Source organism: Triplophysa dalaica, chromosome 14 (assembly GCF_015846415.1).
Source record: "Triplophysa dalaica isolate WHDGS20190420 chromosome 14, ASM1584641v1, whole genome shotgun sequence".
Taxonomy (NCBI): domain Eukaryota; kingdom Metazoa; phylum Chordata; class Actinopteri; order Cypriniformes; family Nemacheilidae; genus Triplophysa; species Triplophysa dalaica.
The window spans coordinates 3,421,962-3,448,515 of NC_079555.1; the positions used below are offsets into that span (position 1 = coordinate 3,421,962).

Genomic DNA, 26,554 nt, shown 5'->3' on the forward strand with positions numbered 1-26,554 from the left:
TATATAAATAAAATGAAGTTACAACTGGTTCTCGCCTTTGACAAACAAACAAACAGAAACACGTTGGTGACATCAAGCATATAGTATTTTATTCATAAGACCAAATCCATGACAAGGCAGTGAGATTTTTTTTTGTTTTGTTTTTTACAAGTTGTCATTTTTAAGATACAAGATACATAGTTCGTCATACTGAAGCTGTTTCCGATATACAGTGAAGGACTGAATTATGTTTAAGTCCAGAAGGTTGTATTCCTTGTATTCCAGCTACCCAAGCTTAAGTTATCGGTAAATATTAGATGCTCTGCCTGAATGTGTTAGGGGTTCCACAGCCAATTTGTCACTACAAATCGCTAAAGTGAAGGCTAAAACATTTAAGATATTTACTGCATGAACACAAAAGTATAACAGTCTTAACTAAAGGATCCGAAGCTCTGATTGAAATAACCGACTCATATTTTCTCAGGAATGAGACCAACTTGATCGATGATTTGACCCGTTAGATGGTGAAATGCAGAGGACGGCGCTTGTTTCTGTGTGTATGAAGTTAAATTACACATCTGGTTGACACAGCAGATCTGTCGCATGTAACTCCGCACAAGATGAGGACACATCCAACATACCAATGTAAAGCAGATAAAGGAAAGGTACAAATACTAATTCCAAGCTATTTATATCTTTTGACCCCATCACAGTTGGCTTTTGGTTGTGAGATTATCGTCATCAACAATATTATTTGTATTTCTTTAAAATTTACATATTTATCTCAATAACATACTCAACAGAAAGGACACATCATGGCGATCCTGACTCTAGATTATTTACAGCAATCTAACCGAAAACAAGTCACATTGAATCCGTCCAATTTCCGCTCTTAGTGAGAATGTCACCATCACAACGCATAACCATGGAAACAGATTGCAGGCTGCTGGAGTTTCCAGTCATGTGACATTTGCAGGGAGTGTTGGACTGAGTTCGGGATAGCATACTACCATACTCCGTTCTGCAGTATGTAAATTATCTGTGCATACCTGGAAAACCTAACCTTTTGCTTAATGTTTAGTATGTAACCAAGTACTCTGCACAACATACTTTCCTGCAATGCTGATCTTTGATTTCTAGTGCGATTAATTAATCCGAGATAACATAAATGCCAGAAATTGGATTATAAATGCCAACTATTCCAACATACTGTTACTAGATTTATTTATAAAACGTGTCACACAATAAAATGTGAGTGAGTACAGTCGCATACTACTTTTTGCAATGTTTATCACTGAATACTTTATGATTTAAAAATTGCTGTTAATCCTTTAACGCAGTTATAAAGACCATGATTTACTTGTCAAGATGTGTGCAACATGGTGGACCTCTAGCAGCAGATCTGGAAATATTTGGAATAGTGTTTGACATTGTACTTACTGTTAAATAGTATGCAGCATGCGGTAAACTGTATGCTAATATTCCATTCCGAACTTAGTCTTAGCACAACCATTGTTTCCTATATCTTCCTCTCCAAGTCTACATTTAAGTGATCTAAGGACCTGACAAAGTACAGTACACAAAGATGAACCCCTCGAATTCTAGAATCAAACCCATCTTTCATTAATATTATTAGAAGGCAATATAATTTTCATAAGTATGAGTGTCTCAAGCACGCCCCTGATAAGGCTTCACTTCTGATGTATGTGATTTTAAAATGAAGTCAATAGTCACTGAATGTCAAATTCTTGATTGTCAGCTTGTTGCTGCTATTATATGGTCTTTGAGTAGAACCTTGTAGGAGACAAATGTTATTGTAAGTAATAAGTGTTAGAGAGCAGCAGGGGGAGCTGCTCTGCACAGCTTCAACACGTCCAGTCAAGGCCAGGACAAGGACTGTGATAAAACAAGGAACAGAACAACTGTTTCTGACATCTGTGACCAAATCAGAGGGATGCCTTTTTTCCCTAATGTTAGAGTTAGGATGGCATAGTCCCTGTAAAGCAAAAATGAATTAGGACAGCTGTGTTTCTCATTGTGCTTCCTGGACGTTCCTCACTGAAATGTCCTGCCATCATCTGAAATGTGGTATCACATAGGTATCGAGGCATTACCTGATAATTATACAAGATATCAGAATCTGTCAAGTTTGAGGGGTGAAGAAGTGTTGTTCGGTTGAATGCCCACAGGACTGTGCCAATCTCACATAGACTGTCAAGAACATTCCCACGACAGAAATCATCCTAAAATCACAAATTGTAAAGAACATTAATCCTATTTTTAAACCATTATGATTTTGGGGCATAACAACATTGTTTCCATTCCATTCCAATTAGGCAAATTTGTTTCACCCTTGTCCGGAAAAACCCTCACTAAAATTCTCAAACCTAATGTGATATAATGAGAACGTTTGTGGGGGTTTATGCTCAATTACAGCGAAAACAAGACCAAAGATTTTAATTGTCTAAAAAAAACATAAAAATTCCTATTTTGTCTTTGTATTCAGAAGTAAACTTTGACCCAGAAATGTTCTTGACGGAATTTGTTTCATTCATTTGATCATCAAGTCACCTGCAGAACCTGCAATCTGTCCCACTTTCTCATCCACAGACCATAATTTGATCATCTGTTTTCACCTACAAACCACTCGAATTATACATTATTTACATTGCGGTGAGATCAGAAACGCACAATAAACATTCTACTACCGGAACAGACAATCTGTAGACCTATCACTGATTCCAGGTCACGTCCTACTGCCCAATCCTTTGAAGTACAAATACAGTAATGTATCAGAATCAAACAATACATATTTACAATCCCAGTCGATTCAAACCTCTGATCGCATTTGTAGCCATTGCACTGTATTGTGTATGTGTGTGTTCGTGAGCACAACCCTTGAAAGCCATGCATTCAAACATGTGTAGTCATATTTCTCAATCAGAACTATACAAAATGAAATATAACCAATGTATCCACACCTCACCACGTCCCTGTAATTATATAGTAGAAAAGTTAAATAAACAAGCAATCCATCTCAATGAAGAATAAACAAAAACGGATAAACATTGAAATAAATAGACAGACCACTAAGAGCCTACTGTATGATGAGTATTCAGCTCAGTTCATGTTGAGAAAATGACAGAAACCGAGGAGGAGAATAAAGACATGAGGTCTATGTTACATTTTGAAAAGACTGGCAGACGCCCCGTAGTGGCCGAGCCCAGGAACAGACATCTGTCGAGAGGGACAGCAGTTGCCATGGTTACCCGTTTCCTCTACTCAAGGTAGATATCCTCGGTAGGACAGGCGTATTCTAGGTGTTCCTGGTAGTACTCCTGGAATGCCCGCCTACAACAAACATTAAGAATTAATGGATAAAAGGGGGTTCTTAAATAAGGATTTGATGATATAAACGAAAGGATAGTTATTATTATCAACCAATCATTGCTCTCTGATGTTAAGAGCTAATGTTCAGTTGATAGGCATTAGCAAGAATGCGACATGTTTAGTTTTATTAAACTTTATCTAAAACGTGTTCCCTGGTTATTACTCTGTGAATATTTTTTGAGATTTGTGCCCATGTACACCAAAGGATTAGTTCGCTTTCAGCAACTTATTAACAACTACCGTTTTTAAGACGTGATTAAGCTTTAGAAAATCACGAGTGGGTTGAAACTGGTGTGTTTTTATTTCATAGAATAAAACGTGAAAATATTTAGGTTTTGTTAACCACGGATCTTATTTCAGGCGATTTACCAAAACCCATAGCAAAAATCCAAAGACTTTTGGCCAATGGAACCGGAAGTGCTAAAATGCTAACTCACTTCCCGGATTGGCATACAAAAATACGGCATCTTGGGGTTACTCTATATGGTGGTACATAGCACATCTCTCAAATCTCTTTGGTCCTTGCATGTCTCATGGTGAAGCTACTGTGGCCCTAAAGGTCAACGCAAATCAACAAATGCAAAACGTATTAAACACATACTGTATATGAAAACTGGCAAGACATGCAAGAAGCAATCATTTGCTAAAAAATTTAAAATATTAATCGTTTTCTCACACCTACCTCTCGTTTCACTTCATAAGACATTTAAAGGTACAGTTTGTAACTTTTTGTAGTAAAATATCCAAAAACCACTCGGGCCAGTGTTATATATTTCGTTCAGTTGAGTACTTAAAATATCTCAAATGTTTCCAACTATTTGGAGATCGTGAGAAAATCGCCATTTTAACCAGTGACAGGGACACGGTTTGGCAGTCACATGTCAATGGCGTAATTTCACATTAATTTTAACTTACAGCAGAATGCAGTAATGGAGACTAGAGGCTGTTATATGATTGGCTGCGGTGCCTCACGTGATTCGTGTCAGAGCCATTGAGAGAGAGAGTCGCGTTTTCTCCATTGACTCCAATGGAACCGTTTTTCCACAGTTTCAATAGTTCCCGGAAGTTACAAGGAACACATGGAGCTGCGACTTACAGACCAACTGAGGTAAACTTCTAACCCATTTAAAAACGAAGCCATTTAATGAATAAAAAATGAAAGAAATTAAGCATTTAAATAGAAATCTTGTTTTGCGCAGTCGTTTTGGAGAACAATTATTATGTATCGTTGCAGCTGGTTCTGTCAACAAAGACATTCGGGTAAACCAAATGACCCAAGAAGAGTTTGGGATAAGAAGATATAATCAAGAGAGATAAAACTAGAATCAATAACTCAATGGACTCAAAATGCCTGTGTTTTTGGAGTTTCGCCATTTTGAGTACAATATGAGATGATGTTGGCATTTTAATACAAAACTGTTGATGCTGAACTGAACGGAATGGCGTGAGGTTTCTCATATTTGGGGGAACTATTCATTTAAAACCACCCATATCTGTTCTAAAGTAAAAGGCTAAATAATGTACTGTATGTGTTAATAAGGTCATATTGTGTAATATGACAGAGCTAGGTATCTACTGCTGGGGCCTATAACTCAGGTCTTCTGTCTCAGAGATGCTTGAATTATTCACACTGCAGTCTGTTCCGTGTTGGTATAATGGAGCCGAGAACAATTATTCACATTAACATCCTCATCTCCTCTCTAATACTACCCTGAATCTAAACATCATAAACACAACATCACACACACCCACAGGATGCGTCTCCTGTCTCCAAGTTTTAGCTCTCCACAGACACTTATGTCTGTGTCTCATCGGTTTAATGTTGAGTTTGACAGGGATTGATGTGTGATGTGTATTGAGGGCACAAAACTCACCCCACACACTCGGCTACATGTCTCATGGAGTCCTGAGAGACGAAGACGTGACATGCAAACCTGTTCAGCATCGGGTGCTTGGTGATGAAACCGAAATAACTACAGGAAAACACACAGATACAGCTAAGCACGACTAATTTAAACCATTACCTGTATTTCATCACATTCCTCAATAAACTCAATAAACAAGAGTGTTGCTCCTGTACACTAGGGCACATTTTCACTTATTTTAACAAAGAAATAATTTATTACATGTATTATTCATTTAATTTATGCTGTGTTTTCCTTTTTGATCAATGAATTATTTACAATATTATCCTGTGTAGTATTAACACTATATCTATACGTTTCTAATACTAAAATTATTGATGATACGTCGCAACACCCCCATTGTACAATATTATCAAAATTGGGAGATCATATTGCCTGATCCTGGCCTGTGTGTTTGTGTGTTTGCATACCAGTTGTTTTTGGGATGACATCCACAGAAAGAGATGTTCTTCATTTGGAAGAAGTGACTACATCTGTCAAACTGGGATGAGAGAGCAACACAGAAATGATATTCAAAACTCCTTCAGAAAGTCCTTAAATTTGACAATTTATCCATATTGTCTGTGCATCCATTCTGTATTTGTACAGTATAAGGTCTCTCTCACCTCCCCTGAAAAATCGTATTCATCGTCCAAACTCATGACCAATTTGACTCCCTGTAGGCTTATTTCCAGCTCGCAGATAGACGGAGGATGAAGATGCACCGTCCTCTTCCTCGCCATCGCGATCTACAAACACAATCATATTATTTCTGCTTCGCCTCGTGTCTGTCTGTTAATATTTCCCGCTGACTGTACCTTCTGCATGGCGGCACAAAGGATGCCGTTGCCTTGGTGATAAGGAACCTCCACTGAACCCAGGAACTGCACTCGGAAACTTTCCATCCAAGCAGGGTTCCTCTTCATTGCTATGGAAACACACATGAACAGACACTGCTGACTAAACGTCTCTTCGAAAAAGAAATAAATTGTGAAGGGCAAAGCAGAAAAACAAGAAAATGATCATGTGTGACTTGTTTGACGTATTTGGATTTTAGTTATTCCATAGAAATCCTTCTGTTGGATAAAATAAAAGTCTGCATTCTTCAAATGAAACGCTGTTCTTATGTAGATGCTGTCAATAATAATTCAGTTCACTGATTTTCTTACTCATCAGATCTTTCGTCTGACCGACGACCTCATGGGCGTAATACGCCGGGAAAATCCCTCTCGCTCCCGTGCGCATGTTGTACCCACGGTACCAGTAATCGTCCTCCTCTTCCTCGACGAAAAGCGGATCATCAACATCTAGCTCCAGCTCATCTGCATGGCGTGGGATGAACCTGCGGTGTAGGCGTTTGCATTGTTTGCATCATACTTTCTAAGCAGTCAATTTTATGCTTTAAAATAGATGAAAGGAATTCATAAAGACGTGTGAGCCAGCCTGGTGTTTTTGAGAGTTTTTGACTCTACGTTTTTATAAACTTTAAACATTTCTGGAGCGTTTGAACTGCGGCAGTTTTTTGGCGACTGGTAGGCACAGTATTACTCACCTGAAGACCGCTCTGTGAGTCTGGTCTCTTTCTTCTCCGTTTAAAGTGCACGAGAAAAGCCCAAAGGATTCTGTGCCTGGAAAACATACATCATACAGGTTATGCGTTATCCTAACACTTTTTAATTAAAAAGTGTCCCAATAGCTTTGATGAGCACTACTAATGCCAGAATCATGGGTTTGATCCCCAGGGCACATACATGCCTTCATAAATCATACATTTTAAATGCAATGTGACTAAAATGTATAACCAAATACCAAATGTGCCAAATACAAAAATGTAACCAGGGCACGTTTCTTATTTTTCTACACACATGAAAGTTGAAATGCTCCACATTGTGAAAAAATCACAGCCAATCAGAACATATTTAATGTTAAACACATAATTAAGAATAGCGGAATTTTAAACCAATGAGGGCCAGTGTTTCTCTTTGCTCTTCAGTTGCTGTGGCACTTGGTAAAACATCTGTGTATGTGTCACAGAGTAATTTAAAACTCCTTTTGTCACATTATATCCTTCTTCTTCTGATGTCATCTCATAAGGATTATAAAACACCCATTCTGTTCGATGAGACAGGTTCCTAAATTATGTAAAATGATCATCCAAATCTCTTAAGCTGTACTAAAATAGCCTAAAATAGATCAGTGAATGGAAATTAATTTAAATATGGGCAAGCTTTTACCTTTTATTTAGGTAAAGAACATTTTATTTTATTATTCCTCCTGGTGCATAAAGACCCTTAATGTACTGCAAAAAAAATATTTGACTCATATTACAGTTAATATATGACAAATATGAATATATAAACAAGATTTGCTCCTATAGTTAATAATCTATATATTGTTTAGATTTTTCAAAACAACCACTACCGGTCAATTAGTGTCAATTACTCATTTATTATTTTTCATATATTTTTAGAATAAATGTAAACTCATCTAAACACAAGACACAAAAGTAACTATGTGAATTATGTTAGGATTAAATAAAATAAGAAATATATCAAAACTTTTATATCTTAGCATCTTCAGTTTAGTTACCCTTTCACCATCAGAATTTGCAAAAATGTTATATTGTTTTTTATGACAGCTTGATAAATGTTTCACCCCGAGATGTTAATCAAAAAATATTAAAGGAGTTCCCATCTAGTGTGGGCTCTTATTGGCCACTTTTTCTTAATTCAGTCCAATTTCTTTTATTTTTTTAATAAAGCTTATAAACTTAAAATATATTGGCACAATGAACATCATTTTAAATATCTAAAGGGACAGTTCACCCCCCAAAAAAATTGTCATCATTTAATCACCCTATAGCTGATCCAAATCTGTCAATTTCTTTGTTCTGATGAACAAAGAGAAAGATATTTGGAAGAATGGTTGCAACCAAACAGTTCTTGGCCACCACCGACAACCATAGTAGGAAAAATTACAATGGTGGTCTAAAGTGCCCCAGAACGGTTTGCTTTGCTACATTCTTCAAAATATCTTCTTTTGTGTTTGAGTTCAGTATGTGTGCTTTTACAGTTCACTTACTGGAGGACCTCGATGTACCGTTGACAAACACGTTAAGGAACTTCTTGGAGAAAGGCATATCCGCCTCTGGGGAGGAGTCTTCTTCAGATGAGCTCAACAGCAAATTGGGTCTCATGCCTCCAATCATATGTCTCCGCTCAAAGGCATCTTCATCAGCTGCCTCTTCATCACATATCGTTAAGAGTCCATCACTGTCGTCACTCAGTAAAGAGGTGCAGCGTTTCAGACTCACCAACTCAAGCGTTGTGTTTTCATCCACCACCAGGGTGTACTTCATGGAGTCATACGCCAACGAGTCATCAACCGGCCGCCCATGCACAACATCAGAATTCCTCAACTCTCGCACGCTCTCATCAATAGGTGGAGAACTGTCAAGGTATGTCTCATTTCCGTAGGGCGAGTGTACCTTCTGAAGATCCTCCAGAAAAGGAGAGATATCCCGTTCATCTTCATCTTCGTCATTATCTGTCGAGTAAGTGAGACTGAAACAGTGATTGGTCTGTATTGTTGAGAGGTCCAGTGTGAGGCTGTTTTTGACCTCTGTGATTCGCTGCAGATTGCGGTGATCGACCCCCGTCTCCCGACCCCCATCCTTGTCACTGACTATACTTTCAGTCAAGCTGGGAGAGTCCAGCTCCTTCATTCTCTCCATCATTAGGTCATTATTTGGCTCCTCCTCTTCTTCATCCTTCTGTTTGTTTTTCAATGAGTTCTGACATGTGAAGTCCACAGACTCATAGTTTTTTGTCCTTGTATTGGTGTCACGTGTTGGGCTGTTCATGAACAGACAGGAGTCAGTCCTCTTGGCATCCTCCTGTCCATCATCATACATACAGCTGGCTTCTCTTTCCTTCTCTTCTTCCACCTTCACCTCCATCCTTTCCAAGATAACTTCCTGTGACCTTTCCTCACAATTCTCCTTTTCCAAACTGCACCCATCCGTCTCGTTAAAAGCATCCGTTTCCAGGTCAGATGAAGGTGAGATGGTGTCAGAGATGGAAGTCGAACGATTGAAGCACTCTTCCGGGCAGCTGATTGGGTAAGACCCTTCTGAGATCATCCGGTTGACCAGGTTGCTGAGAAGCCAAGGAGAGTCTGAGTTTTCACTAAGCTCGTCCTCAGACTCCGACTCGGATTCTCCCTCGCTGTTGCCGTCGTAGTCATCCACGGAGGGAATGAGTCTGGGGCCGACAGGCAAGTAGAAGGAGCGCTTGAAGCTCTCAAGGCTGTGGTCAGGCTCAATCTTCAGCAACAACTGTTGAGAGTTGCCATCCTCACAGGGGACGGAGGGGGGAAGAGTCTCATCTGGATCAGCTTGGTGCTCATAACCCTGTTCGTCGTCGACGTTCTGCAGACCCATTAGTGCTTGGCCATCATCCAGATGCAACATATCTGGGCTGGGATCTAGAACCGGTGAAGGGTCTGGTTTAATTGGATCCAGCTGACCAAGCAGAAGAGATGCTTTCAGACCCACAATACCACTGTCCTGCTCAGTATACAGCTCCTGATCCAGTTCTGGGTCAGAGGTCGGAGAGCTTGCTTCTTCGATGGAATTGGTGAGGTGTGAGGAACGTCCACTGCTGGATTCACTGGTCAGGTCCAGCTCCGTCTCCGAGATGGAGGATATCATGTTACTAGCAAGTGGACCGCCACACGCAAATGCAGCTTCAATTTCTCCTTCGATATCAGAGTCTGATCCGGGCGAGCTGAGGTCATCGCTGTGGCGATCTGAGTCTGCGTAGCGCTTGGTGTTCATATCTGCAATACCGGGATCCGAGGAGGGTGAAGATGTGTCATTTGCAGCAGCATCTGGTCGACTCTGACGCATGTGTCGAGGTTCATCCACAGCTTCAAGGACATCTGATCGACTGGACGATACGTAGCTACAGAAGGAAATTGACTCGGTGGGTTCAATGCAGGGAAACTCCACATAAGAAGAGCCCTCGCCATCCTTGCAGGCTTGATCATAGGTCTCCTTACACATGAAGTCGATCTCAAAATCTTTATCCAGCTCCTCATCTGATAACGGAGTCTCTGCGTCATTGCCAAGAGGTGCCGTTGAGGACAAGCACCTGCTGGTGCCGTCATTTTCCAACTCTGGGTCATCGGCGGTCTCCGTGGTGACGGTGTAAGTGTCATTGGAGAGTCGGGAACGGCAGGGTTGATGTTTGGCATGGCCATTCAGATCGTGGTCCACTTCAGTGTCAGAGCATTGGGAAGTGCAATCATCCACAGACGGGGCAAGCTCACATAGAGTGGATTCCTCAACATCAGGTTTGACGACAGTCACCTCAGAGCTACCGGATGAGTTATGTTGACCAAATGAGCCTGGTTAAAAAAAGAAAACAGGAGGACATATTAGATGAGGTGACAAGGATAAAGAAAAGGACAAATATGTAAATATGTTTATGGAGGTCGCACAGAATATTTGGTGACAACAGGAGACACTTATTCGGGTGAAAACATTCACATGTTCATGAACGGTTCATTTTGATTGGCCATTAACAACACCGTCTGACGTTTTACCATATTCAGGCCGTTCTCGTCTGTTGCCCTCAAAGTCATACAGCAGGGGTCTGCCGGGTGACTGATGGAGACCACAATTTCCTGGTGGGTTTGAGGGTGTACCTTTGGCAGAGCCGGTTGTGCCTGGAGCCTCTGGGCATGTGATAGTCAAATGGGAGCCGTCCTCAAGGCAGGAGTGGTTAGATGACAAACAGCCTGAAATACAGAGCACAACTATTCACAGTCTGTCTATCTGTACTATATATAATCTATACAAGGATTTAGCAAACAAGGATATTGGCAAATGAGGATTTGGAGTTTTTCGGTCTTGATACATAATTTGAGACATCATTTTGACGTAAAAATGAAACTGCTTCCTATGAGTCTTAAAACACTGTGCAAAACAAAGAAAACAAGATGTTAAACAAAAAAACAAGACTCACTGGGAAAAGCGCTATTAAACACAACTGAATTAAATAGAAAAGAGTTTTACAGAAGTCTAAAATGTATCTTGTCAAATGAAATTAGCTTATTTGAGCAGAAATAACCACAAAATTATTTTACACAAAATGTTTTGGAGTTCTGAGTATCAAAAAGAGGCTGTGAGCAACAATTACCCTGTGAAGTCGAGTTTTGAAGAGAATCCTGCCAGCTCAACTTCCGAGGTGAGACGTTACTGTTGTTATTCAGAGAGTCCTGGAATGAGAAAAGAAAGGTTTAAATCATTTCTAGCATACGTGTGATTTAGATGAAGGGTAATGTGTGGAAGAGGTACCTGTGAAACCGGCGCAGTCAGGTTAAGAGTGGTTGGGCGGCTCTTAAGGGTCCCAAGAGTAGGGGAGGGGGGCGGAGATGCAGATGGTGAGGGAGGGGCATCAGGATCCGCTTCCTCTTCTTCATCGTCATCGTCGTCTTCATCATCGATCATCTCAAACTCTTGGAAGTCGTCATGGAACGAGCACACTGGGTGGTGGAAATCATTCTTTTCTAAAATAAGACAGTCCTTCGTAGAAAAAAAGAGAAGAATAAAGTCTATTTTAGATTTATTTTTAAACTTTAACAAGAAAAGCGAAATTTTGTCTTTTAAAGAAACGGCCTTCAACCAAATTCTTAGATGTCAGGGTTTTAAGTAAAACAAAGTGCCTGTGATAAGAAAAATCTAAATATAGAGTTAAACTGAATCATCTTATTGAATAAAACTTAAACAGGTGGCTAAATGGACCAGACTTGGACCAGAAGATTCTACACAACAAAATCAGATATCCATCAATACAAAACCAACTCCTCATACGGCTGCCATAAATAATTTAAAACGTAATCTTGTTTCTGTAAGTCTGAAATAGAAATCTTGTCTTCCATCCATCAGTTTAGACATATTATGTTCATCGCAGATTGAAGGTACACTTGACTTCAAGCCAGGCCATCATTTCAGAAGCAGATGTTACTGTAATGTATATAGATAGATCTTGGTAGAAAGAATAAACATCATACAGACAATTTAATTGACTCAATTTTTTAATCCAACTATGTGGCCAAATGGAAAAATTAAGACAAAAATGAGAGGCCTTGGTGACATTAACCGAAAAGGAAAACAAAATCATTTTATTTTTGCTGAAAGATTGCAAGGGTTGGGGAATAACTAGGGTCACTACACTGTCGCTTTTGATTTCATGTCGTCTTAAAGTAAAAGACAAGAACGAAATGAAACGCACATACAGAAACTCGGCTGGGCAACAGGAGATGGAGATCGATGGTACAGCTCCTCAGGTTTCAGGATCCTTCCAGGAATACAGCTCATGCCACTTTAATACCATCCATCGTCTGATATTCGCTTCAGCTACAAGAGTGAAAATTCCTCTGTCTGTTGCTCGGCATAAGTGTGTGGGTAATTTCATTAAAAACGTCCCACACCGCATCAGCTACACAACCGTCTGGCACTGCAGGGACCTGAATCTTATAGTCATCGAAATCAATAACGTAAGCCAGCAGCAGCCAAGTCTACTGATAACCCATAACAACATCTGAGAGAGTCAGAAGAACTCATAATGCTCTATAGATGTACTGCATGAGTGAACAAATAAAATATCCAAGGACGAGTTCTCACCTCTGACCACCAGCAATGTTACTCCCCCTCAGAGACGGAGTCAGCATTACAGCAGCAAAAACAGTTTTGCTGAGCCAGCCGAACTCACACAGAACTCATGAATGAATGCAGCGCTCGACGCTGACCGCATGCTAAAGGCAGAGCAGGGACGAGAAACGAGATAAAGGGATAAAAGATGCAGGGTTGTAAGAACATGACGTATCACTACAGGAGTGAAACAGCACTGAATGAAGAAGATGAAGAAGCACACAGATAGCCGCTGTATACTGCAGTGGATGCAGGATGGAGGTGGGGCGGCAAGCCATTATTCATACCAATGCAGAGACATTAAAGAGATATTTCGTCCACAGATAAAGATTATTTCATTGTTTATTCATCCTCATGTCATTTCAAACCTGTGTGACTTTCCTTCTATTGTAGAACACAAAAGAAGATATTTTGAAGAATGTTTGTAGTAACCACACAATATTGAAATCACAGAGACATTTCTCAAAATATCTTCTTTTGTTCTCCACAGAAGACAGAGTCATATACAGGCTTGGAACGACATGAGAGGGTGAATAAAACTAAAAGATTTTTTATTTTAGTACAACACTGCACAAACAAAGTATTTGTTTATTTTCATCAGTGTTTTTGACCTTCTCCAAAGACTTTTTGCTGACATAACCCTAGTCATGCACACAAAATACTGTTTTCACATTATTTGTGTGCTAAGTATTCTGTTTGACTTATGAAATATGTCAAAGTATAAAGTTATGTCGTATCTTTGTTCAGCTATTTCTCATCAACTGCATACTGTAATATGCAAAGCCCAGAAACCCAAATCTTTTAAATGTATTCGCAGAGCGGTGGCTCTGTGTGATAAAATGAATAATCTATGAAGGAAGCGAGATAGAGCGAGTGAGATAGATAGATGGAGAGAAAGTAAGTAAAGGAATTGGCTCCTATGTACATCTGCTGGTTGGAAATGTGCTGCACATTACACATCAAATAAACATATATTCCCAGAAATACAAAAACATATTTTGAGACGCTGGGCTTTAGGTCAGTATGAACAGAGACACATAAACATTACAGATTCAAGAATGAATGGCAGGCCTTATAAATGACAGATTCTAGATATAACAAGAGAAAATCATTTTTGGAGATAAGGCCTTCTTAAAACGTGAGTCTGATAAACAGCAAGTCTTCCTGTATCATTGCAGTACTTTAATCAATGAGGTATCTGATCTCCAACAATCATACACATCTGAAAATAAAGCAAAAGTATACAAAGCTAAATATTGTTGACTATCAATGTACTAACATTTACAAGATTGTGATGGGCTAATCTATCCGATATAAACATCAGATTAGCATTCACCGTACAAGGATTTAATTTATGTTAATTCAGTATTTCAATTTATATCTTGTAATCCTTTAAACATAGACTACGTTTACATTCACCCTCATAATGTGATTATAATAGGATTTTGGCAATATTGCAATTACACTTTATCATTCATTCCATCTAAATAATGTGATAGAGCTCATAATCGCAGTTAGCATAATCGTAGTAACACATGTGGCGTATGCCGATTTTAATAGCAGTGAGCATGTAAACACCTTAGTCGCATGTATTACGTTTATAGCGAATGTGAAGCTGAAGCTGACGTCACACCCTATGTTGCACGTTGCAGTGGCGCCGCCATCTTGGGAGGATCACACTCCACTGCGGTAATTGTCTTGATATGTACCGTTACGTGTTTGTTTGTTATATGGAGAAATCAAAAGTGAAGGAACCAGGGGCTTTCCTGAACGACTCTGTGTAATACTATTGCAGTTTTAACATAGCAAGACCGATACCGTTGTTATATTTCCGAATCAAAATTTCCTAATCGCGATGACAGCATTCACAAACGCTGCGGAGGCATTTTCATCGTATTTCTATATTTATCACAGCGCCACATAACTACAAACCACATCCAGAAACAAAACAATCTCACATTGAAAATGAATGACTTTCGCCACTTTGACGCTCTCGACGGCGGCGGTGTGAACGTACAGTTTGTGGTGCACATGTAAACGTATTCAATGATAACACAAACAGACAGCTATTGGTATAAATCTATACAATGCCTTAAGCTCTAAATGGCACATTAATTTGTGAAACAGATATCTACTTTTTTACAGTCTCAAGTTGCATAGACAAAGGGACTGGCCCTTCAAACATAATGCAGTGCTGCCTCCATGTGATATAATCCTTTGGGACAGGCATGTGTGCATCTGCATGTACAAGTTTTGTGCCACTTTCCGTGGCGCTAAAATAATAACAGTGCATGATTTCTGCCTACATGCCTCCTCTAACTTCTTTCAGCTAAACTGACCAATCGATAAAACACCAGCCTGTGGATCGTCCAATCACCAGCTAGAACCAACTAATCGATCTGCCTTTACTGAGGTCATCTCACACTAAGATCTCCGCTGACTATGCGATTGTGTGAACCAGATAACTGCATTTAAATCAATTTGACACACCAAAGGCACGTGAAGCGTTGCAATCGAAGGCTACATGCACATGTTTGAACATTTCCGCTGATGAACACCTGGGTAAAAGGAAAATGGTAGGGTGATGAGAGAGCAAGAAGTCTTGTTGCTATTAGACAAAAATGCAGAAAGCTGATAAGTCTGCATAGCAGCAAACTTCACTGGGTCACTAACCCTTCTGCTGCAGCCATGGCACGCAGCCACTTCAATGAAACATTTACAATCCCTCAGTGCAGCCACTACACACACACACACACACACACACACATGCTCTTCGGCATGCATGGTTGGGCATTGACGTGATTACACCATGTCCAGTGGTGGGAACAGCAATTTCAATACACATCTGAATAAAAAAACTAGATTTGCATCTCTGCCACCACTCATCAGTTGCCATTTGAGTTTGATTCTAGTAGCGATGCTGTGATTCAATTTCCTCTCTATCAATACAAACAATACTACATCTGATGTTTTTGACATGACTGTAACGTTACTTGGAAAATGATCGCTAAGTAAAAAAACTCTTTAAAACTATAAAAAACGAAATGTCCTGTGCTGTGATAACACAACATAATAATATAAAAAGATAGATAATACATTGGTACACTTGGTAAGTATCAATTGTTAACAGTTATCCTGAGTTTATTTTTTTGTGTTTTATGTTCATTTCATAAGTTCTGTTTTAATTTGTTTGTAATTGTTTTGATAAGCTTTAGCTACTTAAGAAGTTGGCAACACTGCTGTGCATCTGCAGGCTTATCATCATCACTAAGAAGGCAGACCACTTGAAGTAAAGACTGCGCAGAGCATCACATGGCTCAAAAACTAGCGTTTTATTTTCAACAGAAAAGTTATTTGACACATCATCTGCTCCGCCCTTCGAACAATACTGTTTACCCCTGTGTGTACTGCTTTGTGTGGCATTTGGAAGAGTACTCACACCCCTTCAAGGGCGCCAAAAGAGGTTTAAAAATCGACCGGTGCTGTGTTTTCCATGCGAGCTTCCAGAGGCCGAGATATAAGCCGTGTAACATCCAAAATGTTTAGATTTGGCTGCTGTGTTCAAACTAACTTACTCCGATTAGTTTTGCGGTCTTTGCTGCGACCTATAATCTGTTATAAATGTAAGTTATAGCTATTAGAGAATGGATAACACACGCCGTTTCTGCCAATCTCATATTAATCTTGAGTCCCTAAACAGTAGTTTTGAAAACGTTGTATCTTCGAATAGTATTATTTCTGGAAAAAGACAGCTACTGGAGAGGCAGGGGGGAGGCGGAACTACAGCACAAGCACACAATATATCATCGCATTATCCCTTCATGTTGTTTACATTATGAAGGTACTCGACGATTGCCAACAAAACACAGACATATGACTTAGTTTGACTTACCACGTGCAGTTCATGTCTGGCATCTTTTAGCACTGGGACCTCTCCATCTATCATTTTCAAACAATCTCTAAATCCAGCGTTATATTCACCGATTATATAACATACATCAGTGAAATGTCGTGAACAAACAAACAGACACTCTCACTATCGCAAGAGTAACAAGCTGCAGGCCCACAGCGCAGCCAATCTTGACGCAGCGCAGCCAATCGTGATAAGCGGGTCTTCCTAGCCAAAGTCAACAGTGATAAGAGTTTCTAGTGCTACAGATGCCGCCATTTTTTTATTTTCACAGATCACTATGGTTACATGTGTTATTAAAAGCTATTGCCAGAATAAATGCGCCACATCCTAAAACACTGCTTAAATGCAGACTTAAAGAACAGAACAGTATTGTGAATGTCACTTACCTTTTCATATGGGTCAGAATCATAGTTGAGGCCTATGCCACAGTCATCTGTGATCTCAGACAAATCTTCATCATCAAACTCCTCCAAACTGATGTCATGAGCCGGCCTGAATCAGAAACATGAAATAATGCTTTTTTAAAAATACAATTCACTAAGATCACCCTGCTGAAAATACAACAAAACCCTACCCACAACACAATTGGAAATTGAATGGTGTTAATGGTTATAATGGTAATTGTATTGGTTAATTTATAATAAATACAATTATAATGGTGTCTACTGGTATGTGATGGAATTCATTGGTGGGGTGTTTTCTTGCAGATTAATCCTCCTTGGAATAGTGCCCAAAACGCACCATTAAAAGGAATTTTGTAAAGGTTTTAAGGAAAAAGCTAATGGTTCATAATGGCATTTTAATGTATCCATATTATTAAGATGCATTGGAAAGGTTTTGTGTGTGTGTATGTGTGTGTGTGTGTGTGTGTGTGTGTGTGTGTACTGGTATTGGGGAAGGGTTAGGGGATAGAATATATCATAAGCCTGATATAAAATAAGTGCAATTCTATGGAATGTCCCCATAAAATGTGGAAGCCAATGTGTCTGTTTGTGTGTGTGTGTGTGTGTGTGTGTGTGTGTGTGTTTGTGTGTGTGCGTGTTCCTGAAGAAGTGTTTGAATTATGAGCTGCCAAAATATATCTGCTGATTCTACACACACAGGTCAACAGCCTGAGAATATCACAAGGTCACTCAGTCCAGCACACTCCATCACATACTGTGTTTATACAGTACACACATTTCTGTTTATGCGTACACACATCCATTTCCTTTTCTTAACCAGCTCTATCTATTCATTATTATTTATAACTGGGTTAGCATGTGGGTAAATAGGGCCAGCTTCTGTATCGCCTTATTTGGCTGTGCTTTGGATCAGCAAAATGCTTTAACCCGGATTCTATGGCAGCCACTGACACTGGGACGATTGCATCGCGCCAAAACCCTGCTCAGCTGAGCACAGTACTGCAATGCAGCTTTTCTGTCAGAGAACCGCGGATGCACAATATCACTAAGATCTCTAACGTATGGAGGAGCACGGACAGAAAATGAGAAGAGGAGGATGTTTTTAATGAGTGTATTTGTCTAAAATCAGAAGTCTCAGTCTACTGTCTAATAGCTAATCTTTTGTTACAAACCGACAGAGAATATAAAACAGGTAAAGTTTTAATTGAATGAGACACATACTGTTAACACATCTGTGCGTGCAAGTTGCTGTAGGTTTGTTTTAAAGCGATAGAAATTATTATTATTATCCGGGCAAACACATCCCTCGCAACATCCCATCTCTAGAGAAAAAAATAAATAAAACTAACCCTCTCACTTTCTCTCAACAGGTAGTGTTCTGGCTTTTGTTGAAATTAGTATCTTGGTATTAGCACCTTTTGTAGTATTGCTCCTGTTTTACATATTGCTTTCTGCTCCCTGAACTCTCTGTAAGTCACTTTGGATAAAAGCATCTGCAAATGACTAAATGTAGTATGTAGTTGTTTATTTAATACTGGTTTGTTTTATCTATTGCTGCTGTTTCCTGAAATGAACAAGCCACTTGAATCTGTGGGTTAAAATGTTTTTACAACCTGTCAGCATCATGGTGGGTGAATGATAAAACTGTACAAAATGCCCTGTGGTACCTACCAAATATATAAATGTACACCCATTTTAAAGTGTCAAATGCTTTGCACATATTGCTTTTTTCATGTAAACTAACAGTAGTGTTTAGCGTGTTGACAAAATGTTCATATGGTCTCCTACTTGTAAGTCGCTTTGGATAAAAGTAAACAGATGGCTTTTTATCATTTTAGATCAATATTGAATATTTTCAAATGGAAATAAATCCATACAATTTTAATAAAAAATGGACTTATTAAAAAGTGTGGTATACATACAAACCCAGGAAATAAACACTGCATTGTTACTGCTGCTGTGTGATATTTTTGGTTTCTGGTGGTTTATAAGTTGCGTCTCTGAGAAGCAATCCCCTGTGTGTGTCACACTGCGTCAAAATGACAGAAATATAATTTATGCACATCATAACAACAGCTTTATGTGGGCAAACACAATTTTTCCTGAAATTAAATTCTCCTGAACCTCAACACTCATTCTGGTCAATAGTGTCTATAATTCTAAAACATTTAATCTCACATTTTCAATTTGTTTCATTTAGGTCCATCAGCGAGATTCTTAAAAAGAGGACGAGTGGCCTTGTCTCAAATACCAGACCAACAATGTTTTTCTTTGCCATTGTTGAATCCATTTCCAACTAAGCAGCCTTTCCTAAATCAAATATGAAAATTTCATTGCTTTTAAAGCATTACTAAAGCACAGCACACAGGAAATAAAGTTTATAAAGAATCTCATATTTTATGATAACATACAGATGCACAGCAGGTGGGGGCAGGAGACAGGATGGTGTGGGGGATGCAAATATTGTTGACTTCCATACCCGTCAGCAGTCCCTGGTATCTATGGTAAAAACTGTTGACTTTTTCTGTGGGCTTTAGTACATGATAAACAGCAACCGTCTGTTTTGACCTTCACCATAAACAGAAACTATTTCACATCTGCCCGTCCTAGCGGGAAATTAGAATAAAAATAAATATCATACAAGGAAATGAAGCTGCAATAAAGATGATTCAAAGAGAGTATGGAGACTGTTAAAGCATGAGACCATAGAAATGAATTGTATAATCCAACCAGTGTATAGCTCTGATTGGTTCAGCGCAGTAATCCTCAAGTTTTAAATAAAATGCAAGAATGTTAATGTTTGCAGTAAAACCTCTCTGACAGCCTGCCATCCTGATCAGAGCACAAATATAAGATGCATTTACAGGGATTAGAGTGCTGAACATATTTCGACATGAGCCACTGTCATGACCTTTACAAGAGATCAAACATGAAAGTGTGGGAATAATCTCACATACACATCCAGACAGTTGATTGTATGAGCTGAGAAAGCATTTTGAACTTCTGGTTATTCAGGAAAATATCAGAGGATTTAGAAGAATATCTCTCCTCTGAGAATCGTGTGTGTTTCTAAATTCACTTTAATCAGAGACACACGCCAAAATACAACATTATAACTATCATACATTATGGTCATATAAAATGTCTCAATTTTCATTTCTTAAACGGATGCCTCTTCATCATAAAAAATATACACTTCCGCTTCAACGTTTGGGTTCACTTATTTATTTTTTGTTCATTCAAAAGCAACATCATTAAACTACTGTATGTAATAAAACAATTGTATGATAAATAAATCAATCAATGTCATATTTTAGCATCTTTAGCCATTTGCAAAAGTGTGCTTTTGGCATTTAATTCAAGGAATATTTGACCCTAAAAATGAACATTCTGTCATCATTTCGCTCACCCTGTTGTCATTTAAAACCCGTGTGACTTTCTTTCTTCTGCAAAACACAAAATTAGATATTTAGAAAAATTCTGGTAACCAGAAACTGTTGGTGTCTATTGACTTTACATGGACTCAAAACAAATGCGTGTCAATGGGGACCAACGGTTTTCTTTTTCCAACATTTTTCAAAATATCTTCTTTTGTGTTCTGCAAAGAGAAACTTTTCATGTTTGAAATGACAAGAGGGCGAATACATGATGACTGAATCTTCATTTTAAAGGTGATATATTCCTTTAACCAGCTTCTTGTGGTATAATTTTAACCAGTATTAGAAATCTTTTCTGTGCTCGTATTGTTTTTTCTCAATTTCAATTGTTTTTAATCAAATGTTGTTGTTTTATTGCAAATTAATGAATATGTCAGTAGAATTTTTTTTTTTTTGGATATCGAAGATTTTTACAATCATGAAAATTATTAGTTTAGTGATCCTAAACTTCTGAACGGTAGTCTGGTGTTTGTCTCTAAACTTACTGTCCATGCTCAAATCTAACCAAACCAGTGGTTTTACTGCATACAGTTGGCCTCTGGGAGAAACACTGCTCTATACTCAAAACCTCTCTGTGATATTAGTTACAGACTCCCTGCCACACATGAATTATAAATGAGTTCACAAAAACCAGATTCAGCAGCTGTGCTCATACTGGAACGCACAAACACATTTAGTTGTGTGGTTGAAGTTCTGTAATAAATTAATGTAATGAATCAGGTAGTTTAAATGCTGTTTATTTATTCTGCATTGATTGGAATTATTCCTCATTTTTAGTGTATAAGAGCTTATTCTAATCTCCTAAACTAAGCCATAAACCATGTCTAAAGCGCAAAATATCATAGAATCTTGGGGTGGTGAACATTCTAGGAACCACACAGCAACACATTAAAATCCACTCAAAACACTTTAGCAACCGCAGAGCAACGCTCCGGCAACCACCCACCGCTGTGACAGATTCTTCATTCCCAGGCCTCACTCATTTCTTCTCCACAGAAAATCTAATTTGTCGACTTGTATTTGCATGTACATGTGTTTGTGATAAGAAAGTGATTATTTAATGTTAAATGAATTTAGCCTTCAAGATCCTTCAAGAAAGCAGCTAACAGCGTCAGTAAATAGATGAGGTCATCAACTGTTCACAGCAAGGAAAGAAAATATTAAATTCTTCCCGTCTACAAGATGCGGGTGTTTTTCATGTGTAATTAATCACAGATCAAACACCTGTTCTGTCAATGAACCACTAACCTCTCTACAGACACCCCTATCAATCTCATAAATTAAGAGATTATTTATTAGGTTTCTTTGTTGATGAGTGTTTTAAATCACCCAATGGCTCCTTATGTTCTTCTAAGGCCGCATTTTTCCCTGCTGTCCTCCCCACTAACCAACCGTTGGATCCTTCCAGCCCATTCATCTTTATTACAAAAGGTGGGCCATGTTTCAGTCCCTGGAGATGCAAGAAACTGCCAATCAACAAATGTTGCCATAGTAGCTGATGCTGAGCAGGGGGTGATGTCACATCATTAACTGTACACCGCTGAGACACAAAGCAGGTTAAGTAGGGTGAGGTCACCTCTGCAGCTGTCACCATGACAACCACATCCCATCAGAAATGGCCTTGGTTTGCTGAATCATGTAGCAATTCAATCTAGTTTGGTTGCAATTAGTAGTTTCAATAAAATGAAAGATTAAAAAAATATATTAGAATTTATTCACTGGTGTTTCCCCTTTTTGCTTCCCTTTTACATCATGCATTTGAGCTTGGCATGGACTGCCCAAAACCTAATGAGCCATGTTATCCCAGCATGATTAGAAAATGTTCCAAAGAGCATCTTATGTGCTTCAATTGAAGCAAGGAATTGTTTCTTTCTTTTCTTTTTCTTTTCCTGTCAACTTATTTAAAATACTACAAAGTACTTATTTAATAAGCTTTTATTGCAGGAATTAAAAAAATCCCAGATTCCAATGTGATCTCAAGCGTTTGGGCACTAATGTATGTATTTCTTCTATTGTTGCAAATGCTAAACATCATAATGTAAAAAACTAACATGCCGATTTAAACAAATGTGCCAGCATGTGACTTTCTTGCACATCTTAGTTTTTTTTCTCCCCCAAAATAAGAGAAATTAAAACCTAGCACATTACACACACACACACACACTTGACTGTAAGAGTCTGCATTAATTATGAATAAAGGATGGGAAAGACAGAGGAGTAAATGAGGAGAGAGTGGGAAAGAGAAATGAATAAGATTAAAAGGTCAGTTGAGCCATAATAGGTTTTTCTAAATGAGTGAATACAATTTTGAGAAAAGGGCAATGTAAAAAGTTGTCAAAATAAATGTGTAGATGTATATTTTTTCATTTATTATACGGCTCTGTGAAATACTTGATTCTGATTGGTGAACGGCGGCTTTCGACACCAAATCATTTTGTATTAATGATAATTAATGATTGCTAAGCTTTAAATTAACTGTTGTATTTATATATATTAATTTAAATCGTTATTCTATGTAAACATATACCTAAAAAATGGGCCATGATATAAATATGTTTTTAGCAGATGCTTTTATCAAGAGAGGCTTTCTTAAATAGAGATTACCACAAAGCACCTGTATCACAGTCGTACCCCTGTATTCTTCCAAAGATTTTTCAGTATTGCATAATATACACGAATATTGTCATTTTCAACTATTACACATATCAAGATATCATCATACCATAGTGGGGTTTTGTTGGATTATACTACACCATTCAAAGAAATATAAGAGACATATTATAAGGCCCTTCATGTTTAGGAAACTTATTCTAAGGGCATTCAGTGTCAACACAGCAGAAATCACACACACACACACACTCCGGGCAGCTCAGCTCACATACAGTGAAGGTGAACCTTTCACCTCAATCAATATTCAGATCGTGACATCTGCACACTGATTACGTCATGGGTCACATGACGCACACATACGACAGACACTGGAAGAAAATCAATCCATTCTGGAACTATATTTTAGAGATATAAAACTACAAAGTTATATGAATTTAAAGTAGCAGATATTGACATCAGCGTAACTATCAGCAGTATTCCAGCAGTATTCCAGCGGGAGTAGCTGTGTGCTTACATAAACAACTTAGCTTTCCATTGGATGTATTCTTTACAGCATTAGTTTGTGTGTGTAACGCGTGTCTCTCTGCTGCCTTGTCTATGAGGTTTCTGTCTGAGAAAGCTTTGTGTTTTGTAGAGAGCAACACTCCAGAGAGACACAGTACCTTAGAGTACCGGTGAGCCATGCTTACAAACACAAACACACAAAAATAATAACACACTGTGCTCCCGGTCAGTGAAAATCCCTGCCGTTTTAAAATCGCACACACAAGAAAAAGACTTGGGGAATGCCTTGCTCACGTGTACAATTGTTCCTTGTTTTTTTAAAGAGAAAGAGAGAGCGAGAGAGAGCGAGAGAGAGAGAGAGAGAGAGAGAATGCAGACTGCTTAGTTCTACTCTTACAAATGACAGGTTTATGGGAGAACAAAGTAAGAAAATGAATCCACAGTCTTGAGGAAAACAATAAGAGGAAAAAAATAGAAATACGTTTAAGTGGAACATTTTTGATTGAGGGAGGGATTGTGGGATTATCATGAGAGAATATAACATAATATCAAACGGCAACGCTTTGAAACGACAACAAAACCATCAATCACATCATCTTTTTTGTAATGCTGTCACTTCCTGTTTAGAGCATAGCTGATATCACCTGCCCTGCCCTGTTACAGCACGTGGCTTCAGATCTACGCTTGGCCTGAGACAGACTGTCAAATGTGATATGATCCGTTAGACTCCTGTGATTTATTTAGCCGAAGGGCAATTTGAATGATTTGCTCTTGTTGGTGCATGGGCAATAAGGAGGTTATGTTTAGTCTGAACACTATCTTTACAGCACTTCATCTATATGAGTGTGTTTGCAGAAACTAGCAAACATTACCCTTTCAGGATTAAAGTGTGTCCGAGACTTTATTGGGTCAGTCAATATCACTACATACACAATATACACATCTACTAGAGTGACGGGAAGAACCGTACAGCAGCCATAGTGCATGAAAATGAAATATCATTCTTAATAAAAGGTCAAAATTTTCATTTTCATACAGACAATTTAATCAAAAAACGTCTTTCACTCCGTACAGTTTCATATCTGTAGATAACCCTCATAACACCTAATCTACTTCATCTGGTAATATGAATTAGTTAAAAAGTCAAACAACCTGATTATTTTGGAGGACACTGCATGTTTACTTTATTCATTGAAACAGAATTGACGACACATGGTCAGTTCACACATTTCAAGGAATTATCTTTAGTTCTGTATACATTCACATCAGATAAACACAGACCCCTGTGTGCACTGAGCCAAATTAATGCAAAAACGCAATGCGAATTAAAACGTAACCTTAAAGCTAAATTCTGTTTGATGGGGATGGAGTTCCTGGTAATACTTTATACAACTTTACCCATCACTTTCATGGACATTATATGTGTAAATATATGTATAAATCAATGCAATTGTATATATGCAATATACTGTGTGTATATGCAGGCAGCACACAAAATAATGACAGTAAGTACAATTCATTAGAAATTGGAGCAATTTTATAGTTCAATTAAATCTATAATGTTAAATTACAGTTATGAACAACAGGGCGTGGGGCCTCTCCGGTATGCCAATTAACCGAGAGGATGCGTCAGGAAATGACAAAACAATCGACCGTCTTTCTCACAAAGCTTTGGCACAATCTTAAATGTTTTTGCATTCAACGGCATTTAATTAAATACCTCCCAAACACGTGCTCGAATGAAAATAAGCGTATTATTGATTACACGAATTAATGGCGGATGCTGAGCATCAATGCTTTCGGATGCTCTCCGGGTGAGGTTGCGTTTAAGGACGTTGGAGATACATACACATATAATGGCAAGGTTATACGAATAAACCGTCAGGGTGCCATTGCTTATATGATTGAGAGGGAAGCGAATAGATGCTGTGTCTCACCTGCATCCTGGAGGAGAGAGGGAGTGGAAGGTGGAGAGAGAAAACATCTCTGCCCTGTCCGCCATCTTCTTAGTGACTCAAACCAGAGACTGCAGATGTCCGCAGCCCATCCACAGACACTGGAGACGCGGATGTTAAATATGATCTCGCTTTGATTCTTATTCCTCTTCGGCCACTTACTCGACACACCCGCTGGAAATTAAACCATCAAATCTGGCAACACGGTCCAGTTGGCGATCCAAAGACAAGACTGTCAATTATAAAAACCATTAAGGTGGTGATGTATATATGGATTATCTTCCGTTACACCCGCACACCTGCTGATAAACCAGTGCGCTGTTTGGCGTGATCTGCGCGCATCTGATGATGCTGCTGGTGCTGATGCTGATGAGCGAGGAGAGGGGGCGTGAGGAGACGGGGTGTCTCATAGAAATAGGACAAGTAGGTAGAATGCCATATAGATGTTCAAAATGGGCGCGGTTTACTGGAGGTAGTTAATGGGTTATATGTTAATATTTGAATTATTTAACAGTACGTGTTTGACACCAAATTGCCTTCAGAGTGTAAATATTCAGATGTGAAGCATTTTACAGACCGCTGCTGAAACAACGCGTTGTCTCGTGATCGGATGGACCAATCATTTTTATTTCACATTACGCAGTGGCGAGTCAATATTATCTCAAATAAATTGGTACGGCGGATATGAATGTCGGCGCCATCTCCAGGGAATGGATAGATAAAACGATTATACTTGTAAAT

The 26,554-nt window shown here is 38.7% G+C and overlaps 1 protein-coding gene across 2 annotated transcripts; it reads right to left on the reverse strand.

The window, feature by feature from the left end:
- Nucleotides 1-67: 67 nt before the first annotated feature.
- mapk8ip2 (mitogen-activated protein kinase 8 interacting protein 2) lies at nt 68-26,345 on the reverse strand. Of its 2 annotated transcripts, none has more exons than XM_056766630.1 (13): nt 25,796-26,345; nt 17,290-17,395; nt 11,635-11,862; nt 11,477-11,555; nt 10,983-11,075; nt 8,355-10,682; nt 6,826-6,901; nt 6,443-6,615; nt 6,092-6,201; nt 5,900-6,022; nt 5,705-5,775; nt 5,244-5,342; nt 68-3,330 (listed from the first exon to the last, which is right to left on the reverse strand). In XM_056766630.1, the coding sequence occupies exons 1-13, from the start codon at nt 25,858-25,860 to the stop codon at nt 3,258-3,260; spliced, it is 3,624 nt and encodes a 1,207-aa protein (XP_056622608.1). In that variant the 5' UTR covers nt 25,861-26,345; the 3' UTR covers nt 68-3,257. The 2 variants fall into 2 exon arrangements, with proteins under 2 accessions (XP_056622608.1, XP_056622607.1); XM_056766629.1 differs by having other exon boundaries at nt 10,881-11,075.
- Nucleotides 26,346-26,554: the final 209 nt, after the last annotated feature.

Coding starts and splice junctions, on each gene's coding strand:
- mapk8ip2 (XM_056766629.1), bottom strand. CDS start 25,860: ATGGCGGACAGGGCAGAGATGTTTTCTCTCTCCACCTTCCACTCCCTC. Junction 11,863..17,289: donor ATTCTGACCCATATGAAAAG/GTAAGTGACATT, acceptor TTTTCTACGAAG/GACTGTCTTATTTTAGAAAA. Junction 10,683..10,880: donor ACGAGAACGGCCTGAATATG/GTAAAACGTCAG, acceptor TTTTTTAACCAG/GCTCATTTGGTCAACATAAC.